This window comes from Strongylocentrotus purpuratus, unplaced genomic scaffold (genome assembly GCF_000002235.5).
Source record: "Strongylocentrotus purpuratus isolate Spur 01 unplaced genomic scaffold, Spur_5.0 spur5_scaffold_12, whole genome shotgun sequence".
NCBI lineage: Eukaryota > Metazoa > Echinodermata > Echinoidea > Camarodonta > Strongylocentrotidae > Strongylocentrotus > Strongylocentrotus purpuratus.
The window spans coordinates 27,866,040-27,881,880 of record NW_022145597.1 but is presented as its reverse complement, the minus strand read 5'-3'; the positions used below and the strand labels follow the sequence as shown (position 1 = coordinate 27,881,880).

At 35.6% G+C, this 15,841-nt stretch overlaps 1 protein-coding gene across 3 annotated transcripts in view; it reads right to left on the bottom strand.

The window, feature by feature from the left end:
* Nucleotides 1–14,828, bottom strand: part of LOC100888395 (G-protein coupled receptor GRL101-like) — a 38,473-nt gene extending 23,645 nt beyond the window's left edge. Inside the window, exons 1-4 of one of the 3 annotated variants that reach the window (XM_030982292.1) lie at nucleotides 14,516–14,828; nucleotides 8,185–8,322; nucleotides 1,970–2,104; nucleotides 1,422–1,539 (exon numbers count right to left, since the gene is read on the bottom strand). In XM_030982292.1, the coding sequence (XP_030838152.1) occupies nucleotides 1,422–1,539; nucleotides 1,970–2,104; nucleotides 8,185–8,322; nucleotides 14,516–14,609 (485 nt within the window). In that variant the 5' untranslated portion in view covers nucleotides 14,610–14,828. The remainder of the gene's footprint in view (nucleotides 1–1,421; nucleotides 1,540–1,969; nucleotides 2,105–8,184; nucleotides 8,323–14,515) is intronic. The other 2 variants (XM_030982294.1, XM_030982291.1) reach the window with 2 other exon arrangements.
* Between the last annotated feature and the right edge of the window lie 1,013 nt (nucleotides 14,829–15,841).

The following is a 15,841-nucleotide window of genomic DNA, read 5'->3' as shown; positions in this document are numbered from 1 at the left end:
TCGGCTTAAATTGGACCTTCCCAACGATAATTATAACATTTTAGTGTGTTTAAACAAATACGTCTATCAATTCTTCTCCATTAAGGGAAATTGGATCGTCGAGATTGGGTGAAGAGATAATAATTGTGAAAAGCATGATTACACATATACGTCTTTCTAAAGCTCTAATGATCATTACCTGATAAAATGAGTAATCGTAATGATCAAATATTGACTGTTCCTCCATTTAAATTAGTCTACCTGTCAATTTGTGATCAACACGAACATGAAGCGGAAATTTGTAATTCTATCTGGTCGACGTGTTTTGCTAAAAGGTTAACGATTTCGGAAGATGTAATTTTTATGATAAAGCACGCGAACGTTAAAGTCAAATCTATTTTCTCATTTGTAGATTCTGTCCTACTCGCCCACTTGGCGGACAATAAAATATTGTAGTCTACAAGTCTCACGTTTTTCCAACGAAAAGGCATTTGTTGGTATTACTCGTCTCTATACGTTCTGATCCTATCTGTTAAATCTATGGGCAGATATATGACGTATGCTGAGTAAAGAATAAGAAAGTTTAAACTCTACAAAGTAGTATATAACAAGATGAGTAATAACATGTGCTCTCAAATATAATGCCTTTCATGAATTGTCACGATGTCAAACATGGTAGGAGCTACATTAATATTCAGCACATAATTTCACCTCTCTTAGTGTAAAGGATTGGAGTTTGACTTTTTCACGAGTAATATTAAAAGTATAAGAGATGTCGTTTTTTTAGAGAGAGATGGAGTAAACCTCACGCTTAAAATATTCGAATCCACTCTCGAAAATTTGATCCAAACCATTTCTTCAAAGTAGCTTCCATGATAATTTGGAGTGAATTCAACTTCAATACGAAGTGATCCCGACTATCACTCCTGAAATAGTTGATTTCCACTAATCCTAAGAAATTATTTTTTCAGCACGATGTAGATTTTGGACACATCGTGTTTCAGCGTAGTAAAGACGTAATAACGACGTAATAAGGACGTGAAACATTATGTCAAGAACGTGTTGTGATCAAATACACAATAGATGTACTCTGCACGTACTTAAGAAACATTTTTGTTAAAGTGAAATGTCCAGAAAGTTACATGCAGTTACACAAATTGTTTTACGTTCACATTCTGTTTCCACACTGCTTTACTTTGCATATATTCATGTATTTCATGTATTTAATTTGTTTCATTTGCTTCATTGTATCTAGTATATGTACACTGCAAAGCGTAATTTTAAAGCATTGCTGCTTCTACATGTTCCTTTCCTGTATTTTGAATAAGAATTGAATAGATAAATATAGGAACAAATAATAAATTGATTAAATAGATAAGTAATTAAATAAATGAATAAAGTGTTAAGACAATATCAGAGCCATCACGGTAGTCTTTACTTACAAGTATCGTATTGTTGACGGGAGCGTCAAAGATCCCAGGTTGTTGATTAGTCCGTTCATGTCACATGACGCTCCAACCTTCGAGCAAAACGAGCATGTACTACTACAATTTACTGCCTCTGTAGCGAAATGAAGTAACATTAATATGTTAATGATTTATTATTTATGTTTATTTATGTTACAGGTATTTTCTTCTTTTGTTATTCGTTTAACCATTTATTCATTCAATCACTAACTTATTAATTTCGTTGGCTATGTTCTTTTCTTCTTAAATTTTTTGTTTATTCAGTCAATCATTTATTAATTTAAAAATTTACTTGTCGATTCACTTTTCTAAATAATTTTGTTTTCTAACTTACCGTTTCATCTCATAAATCTATCAATTTATCAATTAATTCACCATTTTTTAATACTTTTTTTTTTTATCTCTGTTAATTAATAAATCCATTCATTCACTTATCTATTAATTTTCAGTGATTCATTCGTTTGTTCAACTCTTGATAAAGTTTCTTTTGAAATAAGATTTATTTAATCAAGCTTATGGCCTACCGCAATATATCTCGTCGCTTTGATCAGCACAGTCTGGTTTTCCGTCACATATGGATGTCAACTGAACACATGTTCCTGTTGTGTTGAAGCAGCGCATCTGTTCGGGTGTTTTGCAACTTTTGAAGTCTTTATCACCTGATTTAAAGAAATGAGATAAAAAATATCGAAGTCTTCATCACTTGACTAATTTTGACTTATTGAGTTGGTTCATGCTTTTTATTTTATTTCTCCATTGGTCCATATAATGACTCAATAACAAAGAACATAAAAACTTAAGGTATGATTTAAAAAAAATATACAAACAATAATATCTTCATGTCAAACTCATATTTACATATAAACATATCATAACGAAATTTAATATTTTTATCACATATTATTATAAATTCAAAGTATTAATTATTATCCGAACTATATCCGTGGAAAAAGTGCAGGAGACCGAAATCATGAGCGATGCTTGGCTAGGATGGCGGCATCAAACAAAAAAATGTTAGGTGAAATTAAAATGTAAATAAATAGTAGAACACCATGCTCTGGGGACTGTAGCTAGCTGGTCAATCTTGCACACGCGATTGCAGAAGAATGGCAATCCTGTCTGCTTAGGAGTGATATCAAGGATCGCTTCGTTTGGTGGTGGAAATTCACGCTCCAAGCGAGGATCGCTTCGTTCGGTAGTAATTCACGCTCCAAGCTCCTTGGAGCGTGAATTGTCACCCCCAAATACCTAAAAGAGTGGATTGCCTAATGCGACAGTTATTTCAGTTTGCTCATCATTATACGGATCTGTAAAATGGCGCCCGGCTGGAAAACTCCCCTAGGATTAGAAAATATGCATACACTGTGTGCAGGCAAGCCCGAACACAATGGCATAATATGTCTGTAAAGCGTTTAGAAACTTCGTCCATGTATTAAGCGCTATATAAACTTAGAAAAATGTTGTCATTAATATTATTGTTTTATTATTATTATCGTTATTATTATAATTATAATTTTCATTATTGAATCCACTCTCGAAAGAATAATTCAAGCAACTACTTTAGAGTTGATTTCAAGATATTTTGGAGTGGATGCAACTCCAAAACGAAGTGATACCTAATATGAGTGGAACATAGAGAAGATTTGTAACCCCTATTTTTGATGAGAGTAAATTCCTTATAACACTGGGCCTAAAACTATACCTATAACTATAACTTTATCCCCGAAACTTGACCTTAAAAAACAAGCAAGAACCGTTATGTTTGTTGAAATCAAGCCTCTTGTAGTGAATATCGCTGCAGTAATTAATGTCAGATCACGATAACAATATAACGAACATTTGTTGCGTTATTCAGAAGGTTTGTAATTCCGAAAGTGAAATAGGGCTCTTTATTCCGAAGGTTTTTCGTAATTCCGAAAAATATTACAGGGTTGTGATTCATTTTCTGAATTAGGAATACAGCACTTCCAGTGCATGCCAACATGTTGTATGATCCTTAGTCGGAGGATTTTGCAATTTCCCTAGTCTTGAAAAAGATTTCATTCATTACCGTCACTTCGTGAAAATAGGGACGAAGTGACCGATATTTAAAGGCTTGAGGGACTCCAAAATCGTGTTGCCTGAGTTGCTTGAGACAGAGAAAGGCACGACTCTTCATCTCCCTTGCTCTAACAATTGCGTTGGTTACCCGTGAAAAAGGTATTGTATTTAACGTTTCACCAGCATTCTATAAAATAAATGCAGAAGGAAATGTAAACCAAATTATACAACTAAGCTCTTCATATGATCCTACACTCCACCGATTTCCACGTCTCAACTCGAAATGGATGAGTGTACTTTCTCTCAATACGGTTCCAAAATACGGAACACCCTCCATTTTTTCCACCTCGATTAACTCTTTTAAAAGAAATTTAAAAACGTTCTCTTCAATAATGTAATTTGATATATTATATTGTGCCTTCTCATGCTTATTTCCTTTCTAGCCCGCATTTCTCTTTCCTTATCTTCTTCTCAACCCAACATGCAGCTCGTCATTTTTTATTATTTTCTGTACCCCCGATCTTTCACTTCTTTGTGTCATTGTCTACTCTTTGTATTATGACCGTGTTCTTCTATCTCTGTCGTGTAAAGCATTGTCTTGTCCCTTTCTCATCTCTGCTGGCACCCCCTTTTTCTTTCCCCTATTTTGTAGTTCCTTTTGTAGTTACGGATTAGTTAATTGTTTTAAATGCTTATAATTGATTCGTAATGTTTTGTTGGAAACATGAATAAATTAAAATTGAAATTGAAATCGAATAACTGAATGTCCTTTGTATTTCTTTCCCGTATTTTATTATTTGTCATCAGCAATAATTTGTCATGTAAAGCGCATTAAGCAATATTTGATTTGATTTAGCGCTGCTCAGTGGCTGCCGGGCTCACGATCAATTGGGCAAAAAGAATTTCCGTTTCGGTTTAATAAAATTTGGAGTGGACTATTAGATTATTATTATTATATCAAAGGCATCAAAAGCAATTTGTATGTATGTTAGTGATTGCACTGCTTTGTTCGATACATTTATTACAGGTTCTTCTTGAGCTTCTTTCTTCTTTCGTTATAATTTGATAGCAGTAAGTCATACTTGACTATTGTTGCCAATTAATTATTGTCTCCTCTCTCTCTCTCTCTCTCTCTCAGAACTGTTGTAGTGTCTTGTAAAACTAAAAGTAATAGTGAACAAGAATCGTGGAAAAAAACGTAAAGTGATCGATGTTCACTGTTGGAGGCTTATATATTATTTTCATCGAAGAAAAAAGTCATGATATGGTTGCATTGTCCTCTTTATTTTACTTCAACTGAATAACTATAGGCTTTTCATTTACTGACCTAAATGCGTTTTGGATAATTGACAAGAAATCACGCGTCACGAGGTCCATTTTTACCCGCTATTCCTGAAGCAGTCACTTTTTTTCTCTAAAGTAAAGGTCATCATTTTTCTCTTGACAAGGTTCGTGTAACGATTTCCGTTTCCATGTTTATAACGATTTGAAAGACATATTGATCAAAAGCCATTTAAAATGAGACTTTCACGGGGTAAGGACTCGGATAGAATCTTTCTGGCATGAAACTCGTAAAAAAAATAAAGAGAACAAAACGTTCATGGACTTGTATTGAGCCCGATTTAACATGGTAAAGAAAAAATGAAGTTTTGACTTGAAAACTTTTATGTGATACAGATCAATGCCTTGCTCGGAACTTAAACAGTTAAGTGCAATATCATGGAATAAACAGATCACACGAAATATGCCATTACGGCGTGTTTTATTTCTTTAAACTCTTCGAGATCGTGTGACTTTTTATTTTCTCTGATTCGATTTACCTTCAATCTTCAAAATAGAGATAAAACTACTTCACAAACATCGAGCTCAAAAGAAAAAAATCAAGTGCCGAGTGATGTCTGAAGAAGAAACAAATTTACGAAGAATTTCAACAAAGTGTGATGCGACAATTTTAGTTCTAAAAATAAAGAGAAAACTTTTTCAAGCGAGACAGATGTAGTTCCGTATATGAACACAATTATTTCACCAGTAGGTGATTGAAAGTTGTGAATCGTTATTTGTTTGCGACAAAAAAATAGCAACCTTCTCGGTTACTTCAACAAACATATCTTCTTGAAAAAGCATATGGCGTCTTTAAACACAAACTTATGAACAACTTTATTGATTTTCTTTTGCAATCAGTGTCCAATGTCTGGTCGATTTCATTGAACGATTTTAGAAGAGTATAACCGCTGAAATGCAGGTCAAACTAGTTTGTAAACACAGTGAGAAGGAAAGGTTATCAAACGAGATTGGGTGCCGGGGCTCCCAACACTTTAGAGGCAATCACAATCCAGCATTTTGGATAGAACAATAATATTACTGCAATTCTTTTGCCCAGGGGTACCTACAATTTCCAGATCGGTTCTTTAATTTTAAAAAACGATTGATGCAAAACTGGCATCAAATAAAAATGCGATGTTTTCTATAATTGAAACCGAGATGATAAACCTGAACTAAATTCGTGAGATTGTTTACATAGGAAGGTCTGTTTTGGACGGCTTATTTTACAACTAATTTATGTTTCACCTTATAACTCTGAAAATGAAATTGAAAGATGCAGCTATAAAATAAACCAAATATCCAAAATGATTTGAATCTATTAAGAGAAATATTAAGTTATTGACACAAACGATTTGCAGCCAATAATATTACTTTACCTTCACCTGCACACACAAATGCACAAACGTGCAATTTAATTTTTTTTTTACCTCCATTCTGTCAATATTCTTAATATGCTTCAAACTATTCGCATAAAATGTGTAGACCTTCTAAAAGCTAAGTAATGTATAAGAAAAGGAGAAAATATTATATAGAAGCACCCAATCGACGTACATGACGCGTAATCTCATTCACGAGTACATGCTTTTCAGCAATATTCCCAGCTAGTTTTTGGCATATCTTTTTTGTCCCATTTCTCTTTTGTGTTTAAATGCCACTCCGTTACCAGTGCATCGTTTTAAAAGCATTCCATTGCGATTGATTCAAATCGATCGCATCTTGATATCAATTGCAACTGTGTACTGAAGAAATGGCGCTCCTTTTGATGTTTGTATAAGTCTGCGTTGATCGATCCGGATCAACAGCAACTAAAAAGTCCTATTTTAAGTTGGTGAAGATATTTTTGTATAAAGTTCCTTCTCTCTGCTTCAGGGGAAAGGAGAACGAAGCCTTTATTTGATGTATGGGTAAAAGCTTCTAAGCCATCAGATTGATATTATTGGTCGATGATGAAGACAAAAAAATTTCTCCCCCCCCCCCCACATTATCTGGAAAATGTATGCTTCCTTTCAGAATTTAATTTTAGACCCAATATAAAAGTTTTCTCTTACTTCTAATTTCCTCCATCTTTAATCTAATGGTATCCATTAGCAAATTCAATGATAATGATATCATTTTCAGATGCATGATTGAACCATTTTTCATTTCTATAGAAAATGGGTCATCTTTGTAATTCCAAATCCTTAAATAATATCGTCATAACGAGAAACTTCTGATTTTATCAAAGTTCTCAACACGCCTCATTGACTTTATTTCCTTCACCCTAATGTTCTTGCTTTTAGTTCAAATCTGCATGTATAATAGGAATTCAGTGCGGCGGTAGGAAACGTAAAGTATCTAGCATTTCAGTTGTTAGAGTGTACGAAAGTGTATATGAACGTAAACAATTATATATGCCTGCTGAACACAAGGCGTAGCTTTCATTGCGTTATTACCTGTTCTAATCAAGTTTCAGAAGGCAATTAGTCGAAGAGCCATTATTTCAATACCATACTTGCACTAATCATTTTACATTTACTCTGTGCTCAATGCCACTCTCCCATCGTGCGTCAAACCACAAGTCTCTGACGCAACCATACGTCAGGGAATGACGAACGATTGCGTCAACAAATGACGCTTCGTGTGCAACAGACATGACAAGTCGCCATGCGCTTATTGAACTGTAGCAACTGTAGCGTCAAGGCCGCAAGTCGTCGGAAGTCAAAGTGTTCTCACCATTCACTTTCCTATTTCGTCGCAGAGTGTGTTTAATATAATAACCTTTTAAACGTGGCAAAATATATTATTAATTTACCCAGTTCAGAATTCCTTGAATAAAATTATAAAGCTGTGAGTTCAAGGTACAGGATAAAAAATCGTCCATGTAATATCATCTCTAATAAGCACTCGCTCAATTGAATCCACGCTACACCAAAAAAGTATGTATCTACCTTGATTTTTTGGTATTGGTATTGGTATTTATTTTCCATCACAATATTAAAAACAATACAAAGAAAATGCATGTACATAGTAAAATTCAATAATATAGTGAATGGCTGGAAAGCCCATTCAGCTTTGTTAATATAACAAAGCTGTTCTTCCTTGGGGTCCAGGAATTAAGATATCAATAGTTATTATTGTTTAATCCACCAAAAGATCCACCAAACACACAACGTAACCAAGACGTCCAGGGGCGTTAAAATCTTTATAGAACGTTTATATCCCAATAACAATTTATATTTCTTAGGGATCGGGCGTTCCTAAGATATTCACAAAACCTCCTAGGGACGTTAAAACGTTTATGTATACATACGTAGGTCATGGACGTTCAGTGTCCCAGGGGATCTGGCAAGGATTTGACTGAAGACAATAAAAGTTGAAACATAAAAATAAAACTTACTACACAGAAATTCGTCATCATCTTGAGGACAAATTGCTGTTCCGTCACAAAGATCATCCAGGTCATAGCTAACATCACTTCCGGTGCACCAAAAATCCCCTTCCGGTTGTTGCGTCGTTATCAGACCGAATTCATCCGCTGTAAAATGAGAAATGAAGTATATCTGTGTTAAAGAGCACAGTGGTGTATTGGTAAAGTCTCTCGACTCTTTAATAAGCAAGAAATGCGATTTATAGGTGCCCACAATTTCATGTCCTTGTATAAGGTATTTTGCCCACATTTGTCTCTCTCGACACAGGTGAATTGAATGGTTACCTGGGAATGCTGGGGTAGTGATACTCACGGGGCACACAGGAAGAGCAACATTAATCCTGATGTGGCTACCAGTGGTTAATGAGACAAAATCATTATCAACCTTGTACTACACATTATGACGAGCAAAAAAAGAAAAGAAAAAAGAAGAGATAAGTATATAGACAAGAACTTTTGTGTCGATAAGAATAAACTTGTGAAATATTACAACGCTTTGTATCCACTGGATTGATCTTGCAATCTGTTTCAATAGCGTATTTGACCATGTCAATGTAATATAGACAGGGGAAATATGACGTAATAATTAACGCTGATTCCAACCGTAATTACAGGCTGTACGTAACTTTAAACCCAATAACAAACCCAGCCCTATGCAACCTTATATGTTTGACTATATAAAGTCTGGAGCAAGCCTCTAGTCGAATCGAGGATGGTCGCGTTTATCCAATTTGAGACGTGATACCAGAAGAAGGGAGTCAAGAGGGGGCATGGCTTCATGGCTTTCTTGTTCTCTAGCTCCCTGTCTAATTGTTACTCTCACTCTTTTTCTCCTCTCTCACTCTCTCTCTCTCTCTCTCTCTCTCTCCCCTCCACATTTTACTCCCCTAAGCTCCTTCATGACAGAATGGACCTATTCCTTTTTGTGGGTTAAAATGCACACTTTATTGTTGTTGTTGTGAATATCCCCTACCTTTCTCCCTTCGCGCCCCTCCCCTTGAACGACTAAGTCGAATGGCTGGTGAAATGATCAATTCACCAGCCGTTGATCGACTAACATTTCTTGCAAGGTGATATGAGGTACTCACTTTTTGTTGTTTTTTTTGTCTCATTTAATAAAATCCACATATAAACCAATTACTTTGTGAAATCATTGCAACATGTTAAAATGTGTGAAATATGAAAAAACAACCTGAAACTGAAACTGAAACTGAATTTGTATTGATGCGACCTAGATCCGAAACAAGAAATGGTTCGTTAATTGTTGCAGTTCCTATTTTCCTTCCTTGTATCTACGCGGTGGCGGTGTAAAATCTTAACTTTAGATCGATAATAATTTAAAAGTTATAACTCATATCAAACTGAAGTTTTTGTACAGATTGCTGAGTGTACCATAGACGGTACCGCTGTACCAACTCACATCTTCCTCATCTTGCGAGCTTGTAGTTCCAGAACATCTTCTCAATGTCATGATTTATTGTCTAGGTCATCAAAGAAACAACTATAGCACAATGTAGTTTTCATATGAATTCAAATCATCATTTTTAAAAGAGCACTAGTAGAAGAACAACTTTATTTTTTTTTTTAAATCACCCTTTAATATTGCTTTAGACTTGTTATCTGTCAATTTTTTTAAAAGAAGAACAACTTAACTTTAAAACAAGTCACGTACCCTTCAATTTCTTTAGACTCGTTATCTTTCAAATTATTTTTGGTAACATCGACAGAAAAAGGTTTCACTGCATTTATACGTGTATACACGATTTCATAACGTATAATATCCCTTAATTCAGAGGATTTGAAAGCCACTTTTCAGGAATTGTATCAGGTATTAATACTAATCGCTGAATCTTCCCTGTATAGTGGTTGAGTTACTCTGTTGATAGTGAATCCCACTATTTACAGCGTGGATTTTCACTCAAAACAAAGTGATCCCTAATATAGTAATACGACTGCCTTAAAGGGGAATTATACCGCTAATGTTAAGTTGGTTTTACTTGAAGCAGGTCGGTCAAAGTTAAAGTTAATTCTGATTAAAAATAAGAAAGTTATGAACTTTTGAAGTTGCGATCAATCAAATACAAATTGGCAGCTCTGTGGCGTATTTTGGCCCATATGCACCTTAATACATACATCGACAAAATCTGAATTGTTTTCTTTTCCCTCAAGAAAATCAAGCAAAAGGAGGGGGGTTGACTCACAAACGAACCCCCACCCTAGATCCGCCCCTGATCTTACCAGCACCATAAAGATAAATAATGCAATTATTAACTCCTGTATATTTGTAATAATATCTAGGTATACTCAGTGATTTAATTCATTCAGCGAAAAGTTTTACAATTTTGAAAACTAAAAAATTATTGGGACTACAGAAAAGTACCAATGAAAAGTGAAATATTTTCGGAGTAATTCACCAAAATGAACAGAAAGCCCAATTCAGATAATATAAGCGGAAGCTTAAGGAACTAAGCTAGACGAAAAGCTGTAGTTTGTCTGTTTTTCTTATATACCAAATAAATAATAAATTTCATCATTTTGTCACGGTTACATGCACCGAGTCCTAATTGATGCAGTTACTAAGCAACGAACAAATGTATCTTTGTTTCGCTATTTTATTCATGTATGGCAATCAGCGGAAAGCAGACAGCGTTCGCTAATTAAAATTATATTGATAATGGAATTGTCCAATTAAAATGTAATATTTAGTGTATTTTCTCATGGTGTTTCAGTGATGAAATAGCAAACAGTTCACATTACGATAATTGTTTCTTTTTACGTTGAAGCCCTCTAAAGTGTTTAGGAGCCCCAAATTGGCCAAAAATTTGATGGCAAAATTTCACTTAAATTGTACCATAACATGAAAAAGGATGTTATTTAAAACACACTTCTACAAAGATTCCCCCCCCCCCCTCTAAAATGTGTTTGAAGACAAATATTGATAAAAGAATATAAAATTTGGGTTTTCTGTTGTGCACAGAAAACCTAAATGTTGTATTCTTTCATCAATATTCGACTTCAAACACATTTGTTTTGAAAAATGTGTCTTCAATGCCATCCTCTTTCATATTGCATATCAAAACTTTTGAAGCTAAATGGGATTAAAGAATTGAGGAAAACGCATTATTCATACTCTGTGCACACATGATATTACATATCCCGAATCTCTGTGCAGCCTTTATCATTCCACCACTGTTCATTGTATTATTAAAGTCCGTGGACCGTGACAGAGACTATACAGTGTGAGTAAAAAAAAAAGTTTACACCTAGAAAATTGCTAATTATTTTAAAAATCAGCGATGAACATTAAACTGTTATATGTCTTATGAAAGAGTGTTTTATCCCAAATCATTTGGTACCATTTTTGTGTGGTATGTGTTCACGCTTAGATGAACAGGAGGCATTGTTTGCGAGAGTGCAAAAATTGACTTATGTTAATTCTGCCATCAAATTTTTGGGGTTCCCAACATTTTAGAGGGGCTTTACTTTCTTTGATGTTTTAAATTTGATATATACTAAACTAAAACAACGAACCTTTTAAAAACATAATTAAAAAGGGATTGGGAGCAATATTAAATGGGTGGTAACAGTATTGTGGAAGAGTATAAGCTCCACCTATAGTCCGGGGTTAAGTTTTTTTCACTTTCTTTTCACACTGGCAAAAATGTGCTTAACCCGGACTATAGGTGGGGTTAAAGGGGTGGGGGTTAGCCTCCCCCCTATTGTCCGGGGTTAAGCTTATTACACTTTCTTTTCACACTGGCAAAAATTTGCTTAACCCGGACTATAGGTGGGGTTAAGGGGGGGGGGGTCTTAGCCTCCCCCCTATTGTCCGGGGTTAAGCTTATTACACTTTCTTTTCACACTGGCAAAATTTGCTTAACCCCGGACTAAAGTTGGAGTTAAAGGGGGGGGGGTCTAAAGAGTGAACATTAACTCTTTTCTTAATAAAGAGCACTCTAAAATCAATCGATATTCACTCCTAAACAAGTGATCACTGATGTCATTCCCAAGAAAGTGAAAATAGAGTGAAAATTCACTGTTTTTTTAGAGAGAGTACGCTCCCATAAGTGGTTACAGATAATATTATTATTAACAACAACAACCCTTTTGATTATGCCATGCGTCTTTCCTGTTGTCTTCAGTATGTCTATCCATGTCTTTTTTTTATACCCAGTAAGAAAGAAAAAAAAAGATATTAGAATTGGGGGTAGTTAGGATGCGGGTACTTGTAGCAGGATTCCAGAAAGTCGTGTTTTACCCAAACTGACTATTGAAAAAAAAAATTCTTTAACAAAAAAATACAATTGCTACGAATCTGACAAAAATGGACTTCAAAACCAAAGCGGGCAAGCGATCATAATGTCACGCATGTAGAGAAATTCCATACTAATGAAAAACAATCAAAACCCTTCTGCATTGCCCGTATATTCTCATCCTTCATTACTCAGATAATGACTCACAGACTTCATCAATATCAAACTGTATGGGAAAGCTTGCCAGACCGACCAAGCCAGCTTTTATTCGAATTGTATCTTTTTGAACAATCTTGTTATATAATTTTGAACATCAAAATAATTTCAGTTTTTAAGCTCATTCTTGATTTTCAAAATAAAAATATCAAATGTAAATATTCTTAACATTGCATAATTTCAATCTCAATCGTCAACGTTCACACCTAGGTATATAATGACGTTGTATTAAACATTGCAAAATATTAAATTTGATCTGCTTTGATCCGTAACCTGCATGGGGCTTTGCCTTTTTGCCCCACGCCCGGACCGATTCCCTAGATTGAAAAAACCAGAGATAAACTAAATAAGGCAAATGCTCTGGAAAAACCTAATGGCAAATCGTCCCAATAAAAATGATTTATTCGAATCTCTATACCACAAACAAAAACACCAAACTATTGTTCTGTATTAAAATTTTCCCTTTCCCTCTCAATACAATAACTTTCACCTGCCTAAGTTATTCAAACCATCCCGCCTCGCGGGATCGTGACGTCTCGCCACTCCTATTACGTGGATCATTAAAACGGATCCGCATATACAACATTTTCCTGCTATACGTTGTCTCTCTCTCTAAGTGCCATATCGTTTGACTTTGGCGATCATGCTGTTCCACAACCCTCGGCTCCTAGCCTTCTGTATTAGTACCACTCCCAGTTCTTTCACTCCTCTCTCTTCCAACAATTTCTGCAGACTGTCCATCCAAAGTATCCTCCTTCTTCCCCTACTCCTTCTTCCCACAATTTCCCTGTCAAAGCAAGATTCTCTAGGCCTTCTTTACGTGCAATGTGACCCATGAACTTCAACTGCCTAATTAACATCTCACGTATCATTTTCCTTTGCACTCCAGCTCGTGTAAGAACTTCCTCATTACTAACTTTGTCAGTCCAGGGGATTTTCATCATTCTTCTTAGAAACCACATTTCGCAACTTTCCAAACGCTTTTTAGTATCAGAGGCTAAAGTCCATGTTTCACTACCATACATAAGTACTGGGTAGATGTAACAATTCAATACCCTTATTCTGGTCCTCATACACATTGTTCGATTTGTCAGAATTTTGCCTAACTTTGAAAATGCAGTTGTACCGCAGGAAAATACAATTCCCTGCGTTTTTACCTTCTCTTCTCGCCCTCTTCCTGAACGCTGGTTATACCTCTTCACTCGATTAAGTATGTCATTATAATTGATTGGGTTTTTTTAGGGGATAGTCCACCATTGTTTTTTTCCCTCAATATATCCACCGTGACTCCTCTTCCGCCATGTCTGCATTTGCTTAATATGCTCTATACGAGGACTGGCTATTACCATGGTGTTGTTTTACTCATATTATATGCTTGTATTTTACATGTATGCATATGTTTCATACTTTGTATTGGAAAAAAACATCCTCAACTTATTAATCCTGTTGAGTATTAACGAAGAAGTTCAAGTAAAAGAATATCATAAGATAAGTTTGCATTTGCGAAATTAGTTAAACTTAAGTTGTAAATTAAGGTGATGAAGTAGTTATACGGGACGTATCGGCGCACAATAATTACACAAATATTGTCATTGAGAAAATGATTTGATGAAGAAAGAATATCTCGTTACAGTCAAATAGATGACAACAACAGTATTTATCTGCAAAAAAGAATAAAGGGATTTCTTTCGGTTCCTAGTGTGCTACTATAGTACTAATATCGTATTGCTCTATACTATAGTAGGTTTATCTGGCTGGGTACTAGGCACATACTTCATAATTACTCAACCATTATTATAATTGCAAACAAAGTTAGATAAGTATAGACTCACTCGTAACAGAAGTCAGTTGTCCATGTGTCTGGAATCCCAACAGCAAGACTCCAAGAAAAAGATGGGTAAACACGAGACGAAAAACACAAAACATGATTCTACCACTTCAGCTTGGTAAGTGGACAGCGTACTCTGACGATCACTGCCTCCAGATCCAAAAAGCAAAACGCAACTAATCCGCACGGTGTGTTCAACGCGTATGGAGAGCTGGGAACTATTAATTGTTTGCTTGAAACTGTCAGTAGCTTGTACTTACTGATGCTTGAAACTAGAGCAGTAAGCTGACTAGTGGTAGATCAGAGCTGTACGGCTCCACTCAAGTGAGGGCGTCCCAGTTTTTGAAATAGAACGAGATTTGTATTTTTCGTCTGCTTTTTTTCTTCTTCATTTTTCTCCCCCCCCCCCAAAAAAAACCAACCTTTTCCTCCTTCTCTTTTTCTTCTTCTTCTTCTCTTCTTCTTCTTCTTCTTCTTCTCCTTCTTCTGCTTCTTCTTCTACTAATAACTCACAGTCCGTATTATAGCTTGTGTAATAAAAACCACTCCATTCATTAACAAATTTCCCAAATTTCCTCGGGATTTTTGTGTCCTTTATAAGTTCGCTTAATACACGTTGGCCCGAATTCACAAAGGAGGTTTGTCGACAAACCTTGGTTTTCGTACGTCATATGACGCGTTTTACGCGTTTTTTACAAACCTGGTTTGTAAAGACCAAAAGGGGGTTTGGCGAAACAAAAGGAGGTTTGTGCTCAAACCTTGGTCTGAGCTCAAACCTTGCTTTGTGAATTCGGGCCATTGTGTTAGCTATGCCCATACTTTTCCATGGTAAGTAATTTTTTCACAATTATACAAAAGGTGAAAAAGCTTTATAATTTCTCTTTTCTTGCATGAAGATTCGTATTATTGTAATCAATGACTCGATAACCTTCAAAATCACCATCCGACACGGATTCCCTTTTCTGTTCCCCCGCAATGCTAAACTCTTATTGTTAGGCATATGTAGATTAAAGAATTGGGTTGAATGCATTGGGTAGTTAGGCTCAGGGGCAGATCCAGCCGGCGCCAAGGCAAAGGGGCCAAATAGGGGGCCCAGTTTGTGAGAAATATTTAGCGGCGAATCATTTTGCGTTGCAAGTCCAAGTCCATGGAGTGTCAAGATCACCAGAACCGACATTGTGGCCTGCCCCGATTCCCTGCATTTAGTCAACCAAGTCAAATTGTGAGTTGAATCCATATTTGTATTCCTTCTTCCTTATGATAAATTAGACGTGTTCATTTGTCATTGAAAGAGGCAAGGTCACAAGTGAACCTTTGTATTAGGCCTTAA